This window comes from Coregonus clupeaformis, chromosome 18 (genome assembly GCF_020615455.1).
Source record: "Coregonus clupeaformis isolate EN_2021a chromosome 18, ASM2061545v1, whole genome shotgun sequence".
NCBI lineage: Eukaryota > Metazoa > Chordata > Actinopteri > Salmoniformes > Salmonidae > Coregonus > Coregonus clupeaformis.
This window is the reverse complement of record NC_059209.1, coordinates 54,805,758-54,826,758: the sequence shown is the minus strand read 5'-3', so window position 1 is coordinate 54,826,758 and position 21,001 is coordinate 54,805,758. Positions and strand designations below refer to the sequence as shown.

Here is a 21,001-nt window from a genome sequence, read left to right as displayed (position 1 = left end):
CAGGGTCCAAATTGGAGATTTTTGGTTCAAACCGCCATGTCTTTGTGAGACGCGGTGTGGGTGAACGGATGATCTCCGCATGTGTATTTCCCACCGTAAAGCATGGAGGAGGAGGTGTTATGGTGTGGGGGTGCTTTGCTGGTGACACTGTCTGTGATTTATTTAGAATTCAAGGCACACTTAACCAGCATGGCTACCACAGCATTCTGCAGCGATACTCCTCCCATCTGGTTTGGGCTTAGTGGGACTATCATTTGTTTTTCAACAGGACAATGACCCAAACACCTCCAGGCTGTGTAAGGGCTATTTTACCAAGAAGGAGAGTGGAGTGCTGCATCAGATGACCTGGCCTCCACAATCCCCCGACATCAACCCAATTGAGATGGTTTGGGATGAGTCGGACGGCAGAGTGAAGGAAAAGCAGCCAACAAGTGCTTAGCATATGTGGGAACTCCTTCAAGACTGTTGGAAAAGCATTTCAGGTGAAGCTGGTTGAGAGAATGCCAAGAGTGTGCAAAGCTGTCATCAAGGCAAAGGGTGGCTATTTGAAGAATCTCAAATATAAAATATATTTTGATTTGTTTAACACTTTTTTGGTTACTACATGATTCCATGTGTGTTATTTCATAGTTTTGATGTCTTCACTATTATTCTACAATGTAACAAATAGTAAAAATAAAGAAAAACCCTTGAATGAGTAGGTGTGTCCAAACCTTTGACTGGTACTGTATAACGGGAAACATTCGTATACCATGGTGTGCGCCAAGTCTATAAATCTCTGTATTTTTGTAAGTGCGCAGAATTTTCAGACATTTTGTGTGAAATGTATGCAATGGTTATAAATGAAGCCCCTGGCTCTACACATAAGACATAACACTGGAACCCCACAATGCATTTTCCACCTTTGGCCAGTGCCACATGGTGGCTGTGGAGAGCTGTGTCAGGCTTCTTGCAGCCAGAGGAAACTGTGAACAGTGGGAGTGTGCCAAGTACTTGGACAAAACAAGTATTGTAATGTATATGGAGAATTTTCCGTGTACGATTATGACTAGTATTTTTTTGGGAATTACAGTTGAAGTCGGAAGTTTACATACACTTAGGTTGGAGTCATTAAAACTTGTTTTTCAGCCACTCCACAAATTTCTTGTTAACAAACTATAGTTTTGGCAAGTCAGTTAGGACATCTACTTTGTGCATGACACAATTTTTCCAACAATTGTTTACAGATAGATTATTTCACTTATAATTCACTGTATCACAATTCCAGTGGGTCAGAAGTTTACATACACTAAGTTGACTGTGCCTTTAAACAGCGTGGAAAATTCCAGAAAATGATGTCATGGCTTTAGAAGCTTCTGATAGGCTAATTGACATCATTTGAGGCAATTGGAGGTGTACCTGTGGATGTATTTCAAGGCCTACCTTCAAACTCAGTGCCTCTTTGCTTGACATCATGGGAAAATCAAAAGAAATCAGCCAAGCCCTCAGAAAAAAAATTGTAGACCTCCACAAGTCTGGTTCATCCTTGGGAGCAATTTCCAAATGCCTGAAGGTACCACGTTCATCTGTACAAACAATAGTACGCAAGTATAATCACCATGGGACCACGCAGTCGTCATACCGCTCAGGAAGGAGACGCGTTCTGTCTCCTAGAGATGAACGTACTTTGGTGCGAAAAGTGCAAATCAATTCCAGAACAACAGCAAAGGACCTTGTGAAGATGCTGGAGGAAATGGGTACAAAAGTATCTATATCCACAGTAAAACGAGTCCAATATCGACATAACCTGAAAGGCCGCTCAGCAAGGAAGAAGCCACTGCTCCAAAACTGCCATAAAAAAGCCAGACTACGGTTTGCAACTGCACATGGGGACAAAGATCGTACTTTTTGGAGAAATGTCCTCTGGTCTGATGAAACAAAAATAGAACTGTTTGGCCATAATGACCATCGTTATGTTTGGAGGAAAAAGGTGGGAACTTGCAAGCCGAAGAACACCATCACAACCGTGAAGCACGGGGGTGGCAGCATCATGCTGTGGGGGTGCTTTGCTGCAGGAGGGACTGGTGCACTTCACAAAATAGATGGCATCATGAGGAAGGAAAATTATGTGGATATATTGAAGCAACATCTCAAGACATCAGTCAGGAAGTTAAAAATTGGTTGCAAATGGGTCTTCCAAATGGACAATGACCCCAAGCATACTTCCAAAGAATTGGATTGGCCATCACAAAGCCCTGACCTCAATCCTATAGAAAATTTGTGGGCAGAACTGAAAAGGCGTGTGCGAGCAAGGAGGCCTACAAACCTGACTCAGTTACACCAGCTCTGTCAGGAGGAATGGGCCAAAATTCACCCAAGTTATTGTGGGAAGCGTGTGGAAGGCTACCCGAAACGTTTGACCCAAGTTAAACAATTTGAAGGCAATGCTACCAAATACTAATTGAGTATGTAAACTTCTGACCCACTGGGAATGTGATGAAAGAAATAAAAGCTGAAATAAATCATTCTCTCTACTATTATTCTGACATTTCACATTCTTAAAATAAAGTGGTGATCCTAACTGGGAATTTTTACTAGAATTAAATGTCAGAAATTGTGAAAATCAGAGTTTAAATGTATTTGGCTAAGGTGTATGTAAACTTCTGACTTCAACTGTATTTGTGATCGGAAAAAGTTATTATCAGCTGCCAGCATGGATCTCGCTTTCTCTCAAACAGTGTGAAGCACTGTGTGCTCCAAACAACATTGACTAGTTATTCTGTCTGTAAAGAAACTTGTGGCGTTTCGGTTGCGCCTGCTGCAACGATTGGATTAGAACAAGCCACTCTCGTTCTGCTCTCATTTAATTTGACATTTTAGTCATTTAGCAGACTCTCTTATCCAGAGCGACTTACAGTAGTGAGTGCATACATTTTCGTACTGGTCCCCCTTGGGAACTGAAACACACAACTCTGGCTTTGCAAGCGCCATGCCGTACCAACTGAGCCACACGGGACCACATTTCCCCAGACACACGTGGCTGTTTTCACATAATTATTCCATTGCTGACGATGTCTGTCGTGATCAAAGCCAATGCTTCTTGCAATTATTATTTATTCTGGCCCAGGCATGTTTACCGAGCGACAGATCATAAAATAATAAAAGTACAAATGTATATAGTTTTTTTTTATTGTACAAATGTTGTGGCATAAGTGTCGGGAGAGAGGTTTTGCTCCTCTCGAAAGTGAAACAATATACGAGGCAAGCGAATTAGCCTACCTTCATCTAAATCTGTCTGGAATAAATGTAGGCAGTAGTAGCCAGCCATGCATTAGGGTATTCATTAGCCTATTTAGTTGATAATTGAATAGGGCTAAGGAAGGAGCTTTGTTGATTTGTGTGTTCATAAGTCACTCAGTATTCATACCCCTTGACTTATTCCACATTTTGTTGCGTTACAGCCTGAATTCAAAATGGATTCAATAAATGTTTCTCACCCATCTACCCACAAAACCTACAGGAGGGTAGCTCTCCAGAAACAGGGTTGGGCAACCCTGGTCTAGGGTATCCGGGATGATTCTGTTGATGTGAGCCATGACCAGCCTTTCAAAGCACTTCATGGCTACCAATGTGAGTGCTACAGGGCGGTAATCATTTAGGCAGGTTACCTTCGCTTCCTTGGGCACAGGGACTATGGTGGTCTGCTTGAAACATGTAGGTATTACAGACTCGGTCCGGGAGAGGTTAAAAATGTCAGTGAAAACACTTGCCAGTTGGTCCGTGCATGCTTTGAGGACACGTCCTGGTAATACGTCTGGCCCCGCGGCTTTGTGAATGTTGACCTGTTTAAAGGTCTTGCTCACATCAGCTACCGAGAGCATTATCACACAGTCGTCTGGAACATTATTATTTTTAAAAGTTCTTCAAACTCTGTCAAGTTGGTTGTTGATCATTGCAAGCCATTTTCAAGTCTTGCCATAGATTTTCAAGACGATTTAAGTCAAAACTGTAAGTAGGCCACTCAGGAACATTCAATGTCGTCTTGGTAAGCAACTCGTGTATATTTGGCCTTGTGTTTTAGGTTATTGTTCTGCTGAATGGTGAATTTGTTTCCCAGTGTCTGTTGCAAAGCAGACTGAACCAGGTTTTCCTCTAGGATTTTGGCTGGGCTTAGCGCTATTCCATTAATTTTTATCCTAAAAAAACTCCCTAGTCCTTGCCGATGACAAGCATACCCATAACATGATGCAGCCACCACCATGCCTGAAAATATGAAGAATGGTACTCAGTGATGTGTTGTGTTGGATTTGCCCCAAACATAACGCTTTATATTCAGGACATAAAGTTAATTTCTTTGCCACATTTTTTTGCAGTTTTACTTTAGTGCTTTATTGCAAACAAGATGCATGTTTTGAAATATTTGTATTCTGTACAGGCTTCCTTCTTTTCACTCTGTCATTTAGGTTAGTATTGTGGAGTAACTACAATGTTGTTGATCCATCCTCAGTTTTCTCCTAGTACAGCCGTTAAACTATGTAACTGTTTTAAAGTCCGCATTGGCCTCATGGTGAAATCCCTGAGCGGTTTCCTTCCTCTCCAGCAACTGAGTTAGGAAGCATGCCTGTATCTTTGTAGTGACTGGGTGTATTGATACACCATACAAAGTGTCATTAATAACTTCACCATGCTCAAAGGGATATTCAATGTCTGCTTTTTTTTTTACCCATCTACCAATAGGTGCCCTTCTTTGCGAGGCATTGGAAACCCTCCCTGGTCTTTGTGGTTGACTCTGTTTGAAATCCACTGTTTGATTGAGGGACCTTACAGATAATTGAATGTGTGGGTACAGAGAAGAGGTAGTCATTCAAAAATAATTTTAAACACTATTATTGCACACAGTGTGTTCATGCAACTTATTATGTGACTTGTGAAGCACATTTTTACTCCTGAACTTATTTAGGCTTGCCATAACAAAGGGGTTGAATGCTCAAGACATTTCAGCTTTTCATTTCAAATTAATTTGTAAACATTTCTAAAATCATAATTCCACTTTGACATTATGGGGTATTGTGTGTAGGCCAGTGACACACAATCAAAATGTATCAATTTAAATTCAGGCTGTAACAACAAAATGTGGATAAAGTCAAGGGGTATAAATACTTTCTGAAGGCACTGTATTACCATATTGCTTACACCTGTCAAATCCATAACAAAGGGGTTGAATACTTATTGACTCAAGACATTTCAGTGGTATTGTGTGTAATCCATTTTAAATTCAGGCTGTAACACAACAAAATGTGGAAAATGTCAAGGAGTGCGAATACTTTCTGAAGGCACTGTATTGAACTTGTTGTTATTTAACATAAAATAACATGTTAACTTTGATACGCTTGGTAGATAAAAGTCAATCATGTTTTGCCTTTGAGACTCCTTGACATGTAGCTATATTGCTATTGGCATCAATGGGATTCAGTTTACTTCATAGACTGAATTACACAATAATTAACCCTAACCTCTAGTTTCATAAATTGGTGCAGCTAAGGTCAGTGTCTCTGTCGGCTCTTGAATTGTTTGAAAGCAGATTCTCTTCCTGCGCTGCATGTGAATATATCCTGTGGCCCGTTCACATGAACTCAGCCATGTCTGCTTCCTCCCTCAGACTCTGTGAAAAAACTGCAGGACCAGAAGCGCGATATGGAGCGGGAGATTAAGATTCTGCACCGGAGGCTGAGGGTGAGTGGGCCAGTGGACAGGGTCATCTGAGGACCAGAGGTTACTGACACGGTCAAGTACAGCAACACTATGGCTTGGTTTGGGCCATGTTCATTACAACTGGAATACACTGGAAAGCAATATGTTTGGTTACACAACTTTTCTTATTAGATTTATCATTCGGCCTCAGTGGTCGAAATTATGTTGCTGTGTGTATGTGTCTGTTTGTCTGTTCAGGAAGAGTCGGCAGAGTGGCGTCAGTTCCAGGCCGATCTACAGACGGCCGTGGTCATCGCTAATGACATCAAGTCGGAAGCACAGGAGGAGATTGGGGATATGCGGCACCGTCTCCGCGAGGCCCAGGAGAAGAACGAGAAGCTGGGCAAGGAGCTGGACGAAGTCAAGAACCGCAAGTAAGAGACACTGAGGAACACGCTGTGCTTGATTCCAAGTGTCATGTGGCCGACGCCAGCTGTCTTGATCGTATTGGGGAGATGTGTGTGTGCGGCTTTAACAGTGATAGTCACATTGATGAAGCTGGATGTGGTGGTCTGAAGTTGCATCCACATGAAATGCGTGAGGTGAGACCTGATGTGCCTTGGTCTGTATTGAGTGTGTTGGTGTTTGTCTCGTCAGGCAGGATGAGGAGAGGGGCAGGGTGTATAACTACATGAATGCAGTGGAGAGGGATCTGGCTGCACTGAGGCAGGGCATGGGCCTGAGCCGTCGCTCCTCTACCTCCTCTGAGCCCTCTCCCACCGTCAAAACCCTCATCAAGAGCTTCGACAATGCCTCCTCACAAGGTACCCCAACCTGCGAGTGTAAGAAATGGACCACTTTTTTGTACTTTTCTCATTTCACCTGTATATTCCTAGTACTAAGCATAGCAGTAACACTGCTACTAATACAATGTAGTAGTATTGCTGTGGGATATCTACCTGACGTGACTGATTTCTGTTCACAACAGGCCCAGTCCCCCCGACCACAGCCCCTGCTGCCACACTACCACGTACTCCCCTGAGCCCCAGCCCCATGAAGACCCCTCCTGCAGCCGCCATCTCACCCATACAGGTACGCCACCTGGAACCCATTTCAGTGCGTTTGTTTGAATGGCAAGCTCTAAGTGTAGGCATCAGGTCAAGCACACAATACAAATCTGGCTTACACTAGACCAGTCATTCACACATAGCTACAGTGCATTCGGAAAGTATTCAGACACTTCACTTTTTCCACATTTTGTTACGTTACAGCCTTATTCTAAAATTAATTAAATTGTTTTTTTCCCTCATCAATCTACGCACAATACCCCATAATGACAAAGTGAAAACTGGTTTTTAGAAATTTTAGCTAAAGTATAAAAAGAAAACAAACCTTATTTACATAAGTATTCAGACCCTTTGCTCTGAGACTCGAAATTGAGCTCAGGTGCATCATGTTTCCCTTGATCTTCCTTCAGATGTTCCTACAACTTGAGTGGAGTCCACCTGTGGTACATTCAATTGATTGGACATGATTTGGAAAGGCACACACCTGTCTATATAAGGTCCCACAGTTGACAGTGCATGTCAGAGCAAAAACCAAGCCATGAGATCGAAGGAATTGTCCGTAGAGCTCAGAGACAGGATTGTGTCAAGGCACAGATCTGGGGAAGGGTACCGAAAAATGTCTGCAGCATTGAAGGTCCCCAAGAACACAGTGGCCTCCATCATTCTTAAATGGAAGAAGTTTGGAACCACCAAGACTCTTCCTAGAGCTGGCCACCCGGCCAAACTGAGCAATCGGGGGAGAAGGGCCTTGGTAAGGGAGGTGACCAAGAACCCGATGGTCACTCTGACAGAGCTCCTCTGTGGAGATGGGAGAACCTTCCAGAAAGACAACCATCTCTGCAGCACTCCACCAATCAGGCCTTTTATGGTAGAGTGGCCAGACGGAAGCCACTCCTCAGTAAAAAGCACATGACAGCCCGCTTGAAGTTTGCCAAAAGGCACCTAAAGGACTCTCAGACCATGAGAAACAAGATTCTCTGGTCTGATGAAACCAAGATTGAACTCTTTGGCGTGAATATCAAGCATCATGTCTGGAGGAAACCTGGCACCATCCTTACGGTGAAGCATGTTGGTGGCAGGATCATGCTGTGGGGATGTTTTTCAGCGGCAGGGACTGAGACTAGTCAGGATCGAGGGAAAGATGAACGGAGAAAAGTACAGAGAGATCCTTGATGAAAACCTGCTCCAGAGCGCTCAGGACAGCCTGGGGCGAAGGTTCACCTTCCAACAGGACAACGACCCTAAGCATACAGCCAAGACAACTCAGGAGTGGCTTTGGGACAAGTCTCTGAAAATCCTTGAGGGGCCCAGCCAGAGCCCGGACTTGATCCTGATCGAACATCTCTGAAGAGACCTGAAAATAGCTGTGCAGCGACGCTCCCCATCCGACCTGGCAGAGCTTGAGAGGATCTGCAGAGAAGAATGTGAGAAACTCCCCAAATACAGGTGTGCCAAGCTTGTAGTGTCATACCCAAGAAGACTCAAGGCTGTAATCACTGCCAAAGGTGCTTCAACAAAGTACTGAGTAAAGGGTCTGAATGCTTATGTAAATCTGATATTTCCGTTTTTTATTTTTAAGAAATTTGCCAAATTTTCTGAAAACCTGTTTTTGGTTTGTCATTATGGGGTATTGTGTGTAGATTGATGAGAAGAAGGGAAACAATTGAAACCATTATAGAATACGACTTGTGGAAAAGGTCAGGGGGTCTGAATACTTTCCGAATGCACTGTATTTATCAAGGTCTAGATCAAATGGTGTGTTTTAGAACTGCCAGAGCAGTATGGCAAGGAATTGTTGTCTGTGCTGACTAGATCAGGGAGCAGTGCAGTAGTGAAAGAGTTATTGTGACCACCGGGTCAAGAGCTGTCCTATATTCACAGTGTTTATAGACCTCCAATACTCCACAGATAGCACTTCCTCCTCTTCCTCTGGCACTTTGTCACAGCTGACAGTCCCTTGGCTTGCCTCATACACAGACCATGAGATGGAAAAGAGATATTGAGTTGTTGGAGAATATGTCCCATAGCTCTAATTCCATTACCTCACTTTCCCTTAATTTACATTTTGGTAATTTAGCAGATGCTCTTATCCAGAGTGACTTAGTCAGTGCATCCAAGTAATCCATATGACCCATAGATTATTTCTCATGTTTTAAACTCTCACACATTTTTTCAAACATGTCAGCTGTTTGGCTCTAACACATTTTTTATGAACCTGCAATGTAGTGTTGTCACTATACCAGAATTGACTTAGATACCGATGCCAGGTTTAGTATCACGAAACTCAATACCATCACGATACTCGATACCAAAACGATACCAAGGGGGGAAAAATAAGACGTATTAGCCAAAGTCGCAGAGTGGCACTTGATCCAGACAGATCTTTTGATTTCAAAATCATTACATTTGAAATGTTAGATTTTTTTATGTAAGCATTAATGAATCAATTATACAATCACACAATCAATTTGACTTCGTTTTTACCAATCTAACTACATAACAACATAATGGTAATCATTTATTTGAATGGAACATCTCTAGTCTATTGATAAACTGGGTAAATCAAGATGTAGCCTAGGCCTATTTCAATACAGGTGAATGCATATTCAATAGGAGTGTGTGCATGCATTGAGTTATTGAACTTATTTTGGCTGATTTAATGGGGTTCCAAATGAAAAACTATCTGTTTCCCTTCCATTTTGGATTTATTTTATTGTACTGATCAACAACATATGCATAGAAGAAGCAATATCTTCTTATATAAGTGTGCTCTGTCTTTTTAAGCCCCATGACGTAAGCATTTCACCGTTAGTCTACCCCTGTTGTTTACGAAGCATATGACAAATACAATTTGATTTGATTCACACACACACACTCAGTTCGAGGCTCGAGCAAAGATGATCTTGGCCAAATCCCAAATGGACCCCTAAGCCCTACACCCTATGTACTTGTGGAGATGTGACAGGTGTAAGCAATATGGTAATAGTTCCACCTTGCCCTGTAATAGGCTAGGTGGAAATGTCACTATATTGCTTATACCAATCAAATCCTCTCAGATCTCCACAAGTGAATAGTGTGTACGACTTGGGATTCCATTTGGGATTGGGCGGGGGAGATGAAGTGAATGAATAAAGTTTTTGGTGACAATCAGCTTTAAAATCAGCAATATTTTGCGTTATGGTGTTGCATATTATCACAAACAAGGTAATAGGGTAGTGAATTGATGTTAGCTTCAGCTGTAAGCTAGTAAGGAAAGTTAGCCTACAAAGCTGGAAGCTACCGGTATCTTCTTGCATTGTAAAGTGTTTTAGCCTGTAATGGACATTGTTTTGCGAACAGTAATTAACAGTTTCAAAATGTCTACATGCCGTGTTGCATTAACTTCTGTGTTAACTTCTGTGCAACAGAAGTGGTGATGTAGCCCAGTGCAGTGGGACAGGCTAGAGCTAGCAATGAGTAAGTGGAGCAGGCACGGTGCTCTCATACTATAAGGGGATATCAGCTGATCTGATGGAAAGACTTGATCCTCTCTCAATCAGTAGACGACGTGAGACACATTTGACAGAAGTACCGAAGGCAATGCAAATTCGAGTTTCTAACTGTTTTTCAGGTTTTAGGATCGCTACGTTTCGGTATACCGTGCAATGCCATACAGCAGTGGTGCCAAAAAAACAAACAACGCTTTTGTTTTTTTAACAAAAAGTTACGGGTACAAATTATTGTATGAGACAATATACAAACGTTTTGAGAAAGATCATTTGAAAAATACCATTTCACTAAATGTATTTATTGGTTTCTTTTCATTTTGATAAGAGATGAAAATGCAATGAATTTAAGGTTATTTGTTGATGTAAAAGTTTAAATTTACTGATAAAAAAAGAAGAAGTTGTCATTAGATTTGGGGTGGGGTGAGGTTGCGAGAAATCTTGGGGAAACAATGGGGTCCCCAGAAATTCTGCCTGAAAAAAAATGGGGTCCCCGCTGAAAAGGTTTGAATACCACTGCGAAATAGTATAAGGACAAATTCAGTCATTCCATGTAATACTGTGGACAGACGGGCAAAATCTGAGCATTGGATATTTTATATGCATTATTTTAGCAGAGAATCAGATCTTCTCATATGAAAGGGTCAAAGTTCAGGGAGAGATGGGTTTTTCTATTTCCTAGACACATTTCATAAGTCTTCAGTCCTGCTCTTTCTCATCTATCATTGACCTCCTCTGCAGTCACAAGATTATTGCCAATGCCTGGTTGCTAGTGCTGCTGTCAGAATGGCCTCTCCTCGAGCTGGGCCTTTTTCCAGAAATGGCACACAGTTTGGCTACTTCTATTTGGATTATGTAGACATTTTCAATAGGTCTTTGGATAAAAAAAAGGGGTTTAGGTGGTGGGCGTGGCAGGAGGCGTGGTAGGGGGCATGGCAATGAGCACTGTCGGCCTATCAGAGTGGCTACATTTTAGAGGCCCACATCTTGTAGAGAAGTGTTTGCATTTTTAAGCCATTTTCCTGCAATTCAACAAATTTCTCCATGGAGCTGAGAGAAAATGTTGCAGTTTTTAACCTAATTTCCTGTGATTCTGTGATGGAGCTGAGATAACTTTTTGGTTTCAAAGCTATTTTCCTGCAATTCTATGCATTTTGCTGAGGGTTAATGCAGTGTTATTTTGCTCAAACATAATAACAAAATGAATACTCAATTCTCCCTGACTATCTAGCTTTTATTTTGGTGATTGTTCATTCTCAAAGATTATATTATTTTAAAATGTATAGGTTCATTATCTTTTTCAGATACTTTATATCTGCTTTTAGTCTAAGTTTACAATGAAAGCGTTTTTCCAGCCCTTTATTTAATTTTTGTATTATTACACTGTTTGGACTTAGGCGGCCTGAAAAAACGCTTAGGCGGACCGCCCAAGGATTATGTATGTGAGAGAGTTTTAATCCAACGATTGTTGGTCTATTTCAGAGACACTCCATTACCGGGTCCATCTCTGCACCCAAACCCCTCTCGTCTCTGAGTGACAAAAGGCCCAGCTACACAGACATCAGCATGCCAGGTGAGTCGGCAGAAACACTAACACTGACAGAAAAAGCTCCATATCTGGATCTCATTCGGTCCCTCATTAATAAAATGAGAGAGGAGTACTCTGTCACAACCACTCATAAAGGAGGAAAATTGGTGCAGATATTATACCATTTCATCTTAGACATCTTTGTTCCTCCTAGTATTAGGCTGTCTGTGTTGGTCAAAACAGGATGTGGATATATTTGTCATTTGTAAGTTTGGAGGTGCTTTGCACCCAAAGCAGGGGGGTGGGTGTCTTTAGCCCCTAAGTCAGCAGAGCTTTATGTTGACTTTGGTGTGTGGGTTTAGCAAAGCACCATAGAAAGGGGGTGTCCCAGTGATTGGCCTCCCTGTTAATCCTCATTCCCCATACATTTTGTCATACATATTCTAGTGAGTTCAAGGACCTGTAAATGTGAACGTGCTATAATGGTCATGGCCTCCAATGTTTAGTTAAATGTCCCGGTTGTTTTCTAACCTCATTCCATGGTACTTGACAGTTCCAGGGCCTGGAATGTTGCATTGACCCCTTCAGTATATATTTTAAAAAAATCCCTCTTGCTTAAAACTAATATTTGAAGGGAATAGGAAGTCACTTTATTTCAGTGCAATGTTTCTGTTTCCTCACTGTGGTTGTGGGGTTGTCTTCCATCCACAGCAGAGCATCTTCTCAGGGGCTCCTCTGCCAGCCGCCCTGCCTCTGCACTCCAGAGGGTCTCCAACATGGACTCATCAAAGGCCATGGCCATCTCAGGTATCACAAATCATGGACATATGAATAGGCCATTAAATAAATCTAAAATTCTTATAAATGGTTGCCAGTAAAATGAAATGCATTTTGAGAAAGAATTCAACGACATTTGACAAATATATTTATCCAGAACACGTCACTGGCAGTGAAGGGTCACTCACACTGTATCTCTGTCTGTTTGTGTGGTGGCCAGTGTCCCGCAGGAGCAGTGAGGAGATGAAGAGGGACATCTCTGCCCCTGAAGGTGGCTCCTCCTCTCTGATGGCCATGGGGTCTGCTTCCTCCTTGTCCTCCTCCTCCCCCACTGCCTCTGTCACCCCCACCGCACACAGCCGCCTCCGGTAACACCCTCATCAGCTCCATACCTTTGATACAATACATACTAATCCACTAAGTCCTTTGTATGTTTAACATGATATTTTGACTATACTAAATGGGCTTTGTGGACTAGCCAGTCAATGGAGTCTGAATATGTGTGTTAACTCAAATGATTCACTGCCCTCTCCTACGTGGTGTGTGTGTTCAGAGAGGAGCGGAAGGACCCCCTCTCAGCGTTGGCACGGGAGTATGGGGGCTCCAAGAGGAACGCACTGCTCAAGTGGTGCCAGAAGAAGACTGAGGGGTACCAGGTATGTGTTGTTCAGTCAGAACAGACTGGTCAGGTCATTTCACCTCTCGGGTCGCTCTCTGTTGATGAGGATTTCTTTTTAAAATGTCTCAATAGTTTTTCTATAAGCTCAACTATCTGGAGTGACAATCTAATTAAATAACCTTGTCAGAATGGGTGGGTGAGGTGTGCAACTCTATTAGGAAGGTGTTCCTAATGTTTGGTATACTCAGTGTACATTCATACTATACACACACATCACAACTGCAGCTTCCAGACTCTTATTATGATTGCTAAATACTGCACAATTTAAACACTTGCCCCCCAATCCCCCCTTCGCCAAAACACGTGTAAATATTGGACTATAAATTGTACCTTCCTGTAATATAATTATGCTAAAATGTTTATTCTATTCTACTGAGCCATTTACTTTATGTTTGTATTTTTATATTTTCTTATTTCTTATTGTCGAGAAGGAACCAGCCATTAAGCATTTCGTTGGACGGTGTATACTGTGTATCCCGTACATATGACTAATAAAACTTGAAACTAGTAGAAAGATTAAACAACAAGGTGCTTTTAGGACCAATGTCTGGGACCCAGTATCTATTGAATTATCAATACAAAAAACTCCTGCACCCTACATTTCTTTACACTGTACCTTTGTGCTACAATGAAAATATTTCCCCTCTTTCTGGCAGAACATTGACATAACAAACTTCAGCAGCAGCTGGAATGACGGCCTTGCGTTCTGCGCTGTGCTCCACACCTACCTGCCTGCTCACATCCCCTACCAGGAGCTCACCAGCCAGGAAAAGGCAAGCCTATTTCCTACTGTAGTGATGATGAGTAACAATGGGGTCACGACAGGGCTCATGGAAACAGGAAGTCGGTACAATTTCATAAATGTCAACAGACAATTGGTTCGTTCGACATGGTGGGATCTTTTTGTGTGAGTATAATTATTTGAGAAATGGCAGTGGGAATGCCAAATATTGACTTAATAACCATCATATTGAAGTCAACTTGGAGTCAATCAATGATATGGGCCTACCACCACGACGTGGAAAAGAATCAAACGTTTATAGGCAGGTGAAATAAGTTATGATGAACTTCACATGGTGGTTAAGTGCACGGTATTCATGCACATTTCCAATAGGCTAAATATCGAGGGTACGCTATTATTTGAATGCTGGTGACATGATTGGTTCTTGGCTGCCAATGATCAAATAAAATGATCTTGCGCTTATCCATATCTCATCATATAATCAACCTCCTTTCAACTTTATCAGATCTTGTCTAGAGAGCATGCGCCAAAACCAGATTGTGCAAGGTTAAGTTGAAATTGCGATGGAAAACCATGTAACGTACGTTTTTTATTCGGTACATGGGAACTTAACCGCAAAAGTCATTTTTATGTGCACTACATCATCACGCACAGCCTTTTATACGCAACAAGTCAGTTTGATGGAAATGCACATATTGTTTTTATGCAGATTTTAGAATATATTTGCATGAAAATCTGTCGCCAATTGGATGGAAACCTAGCTATTGTTTAATATTTTACAGTTGTTTCAATCTGTCAGGGAGCATTATAGTATGTGAATGTGTGTTTTTGTCTCCCGATCTTTAGAGGCGGAATTTCACACTAGCCTTCCAGGCTGCAGAGAGTGTGGGGATCAAGTCCACTCTGGTAAGATTCAAGTGAAAGATTGACTGAACTGTGAATAACAGAGGTGTTTTTCACACGAACATATTAAAGCTATATCTGACATGGTTAAAAAAAAATCCTGTTTTTAATAGAGAATCTTTCAGGCTCATTTCACCTTAAAAATCAGTCACTGGCACAGTGGTGAATTGTGACCTGCTATTCTATTGCATATTGAGAATGGTATTATTTTTGTGTGGGATTGAGGACTGTACTCACAGGCTCTTATAGGCAGACTCTTGTAGAGAAGAGATAAATATTTTAGATGAAATACTGCTTTCATTGTGCATATGTGCAGGCTTGCAGGTTAAGTTTTATAGGATCACCTGGAAAGCTATTTTAGTCCTTTTCACAAAATAAGTCCTCACATTAAGAAAGTATTCAGACCCCTTCCCTTTTTCCACATTTTGTTACGTTACAGCCTTATTCTAAAATGTATTAAATAAAATGTTTTCCTCATCAACCTACAGATAATACCCCATAATGACATTTATAAAATATAAAAAAACGGATACCTTTTTCATATAAGTATTCAGACCCTTTGCTATGACACTCGAAATTGAGCTCCGGTGCATCCTGTTTCCATTGATCATCCTTAATGATGTTTCTACAACTTGGTTGGAGTCCTCCTGTGGTAAATTCAATTGATTGGACAAGATTTGGAAAGGCACACACCTGTCTATAGAAGGTCCCACAGTTGACAGTGCATGTCAGAGCAAAAACCAAGCCGTGGGGTCGAAGGAATTGTCCGTAGAGCTCCAAGACAGGATTGTGTCGAGGCACAGATCTGGGGAAGGGTACCAAAAAATTTCTGCAGCATTGAAGGTCCCCAAGAACACAGTGGCCTCCATCATTCCTAAATGGAAGAAGTTTGGAACCACCAAGACTCTTCCTAGAGCTAGCCGTCCGGCCAAACTGGGCATTCGGGGGAGAAGGACCTTTGTCAGAACCCGATGATCACTCTGAGATTGAACTCTTTGGCCTGAATGTCAAGCGTCACGTCTGGAGGAAACCTGGCACCATCCCTACAGTGAAGCATGGTGGTGCATGGTCCCGTGTAGCTCAGTTGGTAGAGCATGGTGCTTGCAACGCCAGGGTTATGGGTTTGTTTCCCACGGGGGGCCAGTATGAAAAATTTATGCACTCACTAACTGTAAGTCGCTCTGGATAAGAGTGTCTGCTAAATGACTAAAATGTAAATGGCAGCATCATGCTTTGGGGATGTTTTTCAGCGGCAGGGACTGGGAGACTAGTCAGGATCGATGCAAAGATGAACGGAGCAAAGTACAGAGAGGTCCTTGATGAAAACCTGCTCCAGTGCGCTCAGGATCTCAGACTGAGGGGACGGTTAACCTTCCAACAGGACAACGACCCTAAGCACACTGCCAAGACAACGCGGGAGTGGCTTTGGGACAAGTCTCTGAAAATCCTTGAGGGGCCCAGCCAGAGCCTGGACTTGAACCCGATCTAACATCTCTGGAGAGACCTGAAAATAGCTGTGCAGCAACGCTCCCCATCCAACCTGACAGCGCTTGAGAGGATCTGCAGAGAAGAATGGGAGAAACTCCCCAAATACAGGTGTGCCAAGCTTGTAGCGTCATACCCAAGAAGAATCGAGGCTGTAATCACTGCCAAAGGTGCTTCAACAAAGTGTCTGAATACTTATGTAAATGAGATATTTACGGTTGTTTTTTGAATTACATTTGCAAAATGTTCTAAAAACACGATTTTGCTTTGTCATTATGGGGTATTGTGTGTAGATTGATGAGGATAAAAAACTATTTAAACTATTTTAGAATAAGGCTGTAACGTAACAAAATGTGGAAAGAGTCAAGGGGTCTGAATACTTTCCGAATGCACTGTATATCACTGGTACCCATAGCTAGGTATAAAGCAGGCTCCGTGTGAGTTGTAAACTGACAGATTTGTTGTACGAGTTCAGTTGAAAATGCTAGCTCTAATTTTCTGAATTTATGCCACAAAAGCACATTTCTGACCTCCACAGTGAATTCTAGTCAGGCTGTGGAAATCTGACCTAGACAAACAACAGCATGTTATTTCATGTTTTTTTTTTTTTACAAACGTCTCCTTGAGATATATATATATATATATATATATATATATATATATAAAATACAAAGATGAACAAATGGCACAGACTTTTTTTCTAGACATGGTATGTCTTAATGACAAAGCCCCTGTTGCTTCAACTTGGTCTCATTCTCTGTTTTGCAGGACCTCAATGAGATGGCCAGTACTGAGAGACCAGACTGGCAGAGTGTGATGACCTATGTCACAGCCATCTACAAGTACTTTGAGACCTGATGTGATCTCTCCACCCAACATGGCAAGCACAACCTGCAGCCCAGTCCGCTTGCTCCTCTGACCTCACCACACCTCCACCACTTCACCTCCACATTCAATTCAGCTGTTATACCTCACTTCACTGAACCACCCTTCACCCCAGCACCCAGCCATGCCGCACACCGGCCACTCTGTCTCTGGTCTAGACGCCTGCTAGTTTGAATCACCATAAGAAACAAATAAGCTCACTGTTGACTTCTTAAAGCTATTCATGGAATTGCAATGATGAACAGTCTGACATTTTTCACTGACACATTTAGTGTGATGAACACAGCCTAAGGGTACTTCAAGCACCTGTTCAGCGCCTGCTCTGTTTGGGATGCTATTTTTACTCTTATCCATTACTGGATAACCCAGTTGAGATGACCCTCAATCCAAATTCTCTGGTTAAACCTGTATGATCTGAGCTGCAATAAGAGCCTGCAGATCTACTAGCTCTCCTCTCCATGACCAGAATTGGGGAACATGCTACAGACTATCCCAGCCTTTGTGCCTTGCACCCGGCTTTGATTCTTCTAACCAAGTGGTTATCCCAAATGTTTTAGCCAAACCATACCCAGTGTGCAGTGTGTCCACCCTAGTAATCATGGGACAAATTTCAGATGGAAATCAGACAAAGCCTTTTTGCTCCATGTCTTCCTGATCCATTGAACACTTTGTGCAGGGGCCTCTTCTATTATGGATTAAGTGCCTGTTTGAATCACATCGTTGGAGACTTACCAAGAGACGGTTGGAGCAAAAATTGATAAATGAAACATTTCAATGCTCCATTCTTTCAAAGCATCTTTGGAGGAATCTAAATGAAACGTTTTAGAAATTATTCTGTAGTTATATGAACACTAGCTACATCATAAGGGAAAAGCTGTCAGGTGCTCTCTTGGTCACCTGTGATATTCTAGTTACAATTTGATATGCTTTTGGCCTATTTTCAGGAGAGTGATCATTGATACATTAGCATAATTTGTTTTGCTAACAGAGACCAACTAATAGAAAACAATGGAATATACAGGACCAACACAATGTCTCTCAGTGATGGTTCGCTCACATAGAACTGTTTTAATCCTGAACCAAAAAAGTAACTTGCTCAAGTGTCCTATCTCTATGTGAAGTCAAGGGCTAGACTTGCCAAAGTCCTAGCTCTTGGTGATTTGATTGTGGTAAATGTTTTTCCAGCATGTTGAGTTTCAGGGTTGGATATTCTTTATAGAGCCACTTTTGTTGTTGTCATCAATCATGATAGGGAAAGAGTTTTTCAGATGCAAAATGCATCCGTTTTGCTGCTGGAGCCAACTGTATTAATACATTGTTCGTTTTGACACATTACTTCCACCAACAGCAGACTGAAACTCCCAGGATTGGTCACAGTCCAGTGGTCTTGAACTGTAAGATTGTTGTGTTATTAGAGACTCTGAGCTCAACAATGACCTTAAGTTATCATATGTGAGTGTGATTGTGTGTGTAACCTAATTTTGTAAGTTGATATATTCCATCATGCTAGTAACATTTAACGGGGGGGGGTGGGGGTAAACCCTTACTAACACTAACGTTAGTCATGTATCTGAATTCTATGTGGTTTACATAGTCACCAAGAAAGATATTGGAATGAAGAATGACTGTGTTATGTTATTGAGCCTCTGCTTATTCAAGTTTGTGTGGGTTTATTAGCATGGTTTAATCCACCATTGAGTATAGTGATGCAAGTGTTTTAGAAATGTTAATGTAAAGTTCATATAATGTGAATCTATGACTTTTCATCACACTGCTGCACTGATTTCTCTCATAAGCTCATAATATATGATGACTTATTGCCTTTCATTTGGTCCCAACCACACTCCTGTGTCATTTCAGAATGGTACAGTATGCAATTGATACTCAGTCGTTGGCGTACCATTTTAGTTAAGGCCCCCTTACATCTACGATCTAACACACTCGCATGTGACCATAACATTTTTTCGGAATATATTTTTAAAAGCACATTCACGCCTGTCTGCTTGCCAAGCCACCTTCCCACCAGCTGTACAGGTGCACTGCATGGTGTTTGACAAAGTGCTAGGTTTTTTTTGTGTCGATCAGTGTGGTTGGAGAGTAAGACTGGGCGGTTAAAAGTTGTTGGTAGTCGATTGTATGGATAAACACATTTGTGAGAGTGCATGTGCTGTGACTGTTATCATTATTGTGTATGGTATTTACTATTGAACAGTGAGCACAGTATGTTAACGCTAACTCGTGTATTTATGATTCCCATTGCCATACTGCAACCCTGTCTTAAATTTGATTTGCATTGGATCCAAACACTAGTTGGTCTGCAATTATTCTATTATGTGAAGCTACTCTGCTACTAATTGCCAACTGTTAAAAATTGAATCATGTTCCAATGGACATTGGTATTGATAAGTGATCCTTCATGTTGTGATTTATGAGGAGTGAAACCTTGCCCTAACATTCTACTCAACTGTACTGTGTAGACAGAATGGAGTTGGCAATAGTAGATAATACAATGTGTTAAAATATCAGGGTGATACCATCTTGACATATCACCACTGAAGAACATTAGTCTGATTGCTTGAGTTCATTCAATAAGTTGCTCATATTTTCCATGGCTTCTGTATTTTGCTCTGCATTTTCTTCCGTTTCTTTCTACACTACATCACAAAAAAATGTGAAAATAACTGAAAGCATGTTTTTATTTTATTTTACGGGTCAATTAGAAGTTAATTCTGTTTACTTGAAAGGTTGAGTTTTTCTAAGCCGCTTTCTTTTCGTTCTTATTCATGGTGCCTTTTTGCCTACAAATGTATGTCATTCTTACTTTGGAGACCAAAAGATCCAAAGATCCATGTTTCCTTTGTCTTATTCTGTCTCTAAGAAGTCATGATTGCCACTATATTAATTGCCGAAGGAGTATCTTGAAATCAAAATGTGTCCTGTTGATTTGATAGTGATAACATGAAAAGTATGGTGTAGGGAAGTAAGCCAAATGCACATTATGATAATCAACAATATAACTTTTTTTTTAAAAGGCTTATCTGTATTTATATTGTTTTGTTTTGCAGACAGTAATATTAAAGAATCATTGCAACAGGAATGTGTTAATGTTTTGTGAAGGCAAACTGTCATATCCCCCTTTTATAGAGTAAGAGGCTATGATTTAATTGTAGCACTGTATGTATTATCAGATTACTGGTCTGAAGGCACTGATAAACAAAAAGCTGCATTCCTCCCTTGTGAAACAGGCAACACTAATATGAACTCTTCTCTGTAGGGCTAGGGCAGATTAAACTACTGGGATGATTTAGATCACGGTTATATCAAATTAGATTGTGATGTAAATTGTTGATGAATATAGTGTTTAATTCAGTCAGCTGGCCTGTGGGATTTGTAATACAGCAGCAGCCTTTGTTCTGATAATGAGCGATATATACTGAAAAATATATATAAATGCATCATGTAAAGTGTTGGTCACATTTTTCCTGAGCTGAAATAAAAGATCCCAGAAAATTTCCTTAACACGAAAAGCTTATTTCTCTCAAATTTTGTGGACAAATTTGTTTACATCCCTGTTAGTGAGCATATCTACTGTGCCAAGATAATCCATAGACCTGACAGGTGTGGCATATCAGGAAGCTGATTAAACCGCATGATCATTACACAGGTGCACCTTTGGCTGGGGACAATAAAGGCCACTCTAAACTTTGCCGTTTTGTCACACAACACAATGCCACAGATGTCTCAAGTTTTGAGGGAGGATGCAATTGGCATGCTGCTCAG

General features: G+C 41.4%; 1 protein-coding gene across 3 annotated transcripts in view; it reads left to right on the top strand.

Annotated features, from left to right (window-relative positions):
* Positions 1-20,721, top strand: part of LOC121550176 (cytospin-A) — a 31,856-nt gene extending 11,135 nt beyond the window's left edge. The window contains exons 6-16 of one of the 3 annotated variants that reach the window (XM_041862299.2): positions 5,639-5,712; positions 5,929-6,104; positions 6,328-6,494; positions 6,659-6,762; positions 11,705-11,795; positions 12,462-12,557; positions 12,748-12,895; positions 13,081-13,183; positions 13,863-13,979; positions 14,795-14,854; positions 17,105-20,721. In XM_041862299.2, coding sequence (XP_041718233.2) covers positions 5,639-5,712; positions 5,929-6,104; positions 6,328-6,494; positions 6,659-6,762; positions 11,705-11,795; positions 12,462-12,557; positions 12,748-12,895; positions 13,081-13,183; positions 13,863-13,979; positions 14,795-14,854; positions 17,105-17,194 — 1,226 coding nt within the window. In that variant the 3' untranslated portion in view covers positions 17,195-20,721. Of the gene's footprint in view, positions 1-5,638; positions 5,713-5,928; positions 6,105-6,327; positions 6,513-6,658; positions 6,763-11,704; positions 11,796-12,461; positions 12,558-12,747; positions 12,896-13,080; positions 13,184-13,862; positions 13,980-14,794; positions 14,855-17,104 lie in introns of all 3 variants that reach the window. The other 2 variants (XM_041862298.2, XM_041862297.2) reach the window with 2 other exon arrangements.
* The last annotated feature ends 280 nt before the right edge of the window (positions 20,722-21,001 follow it).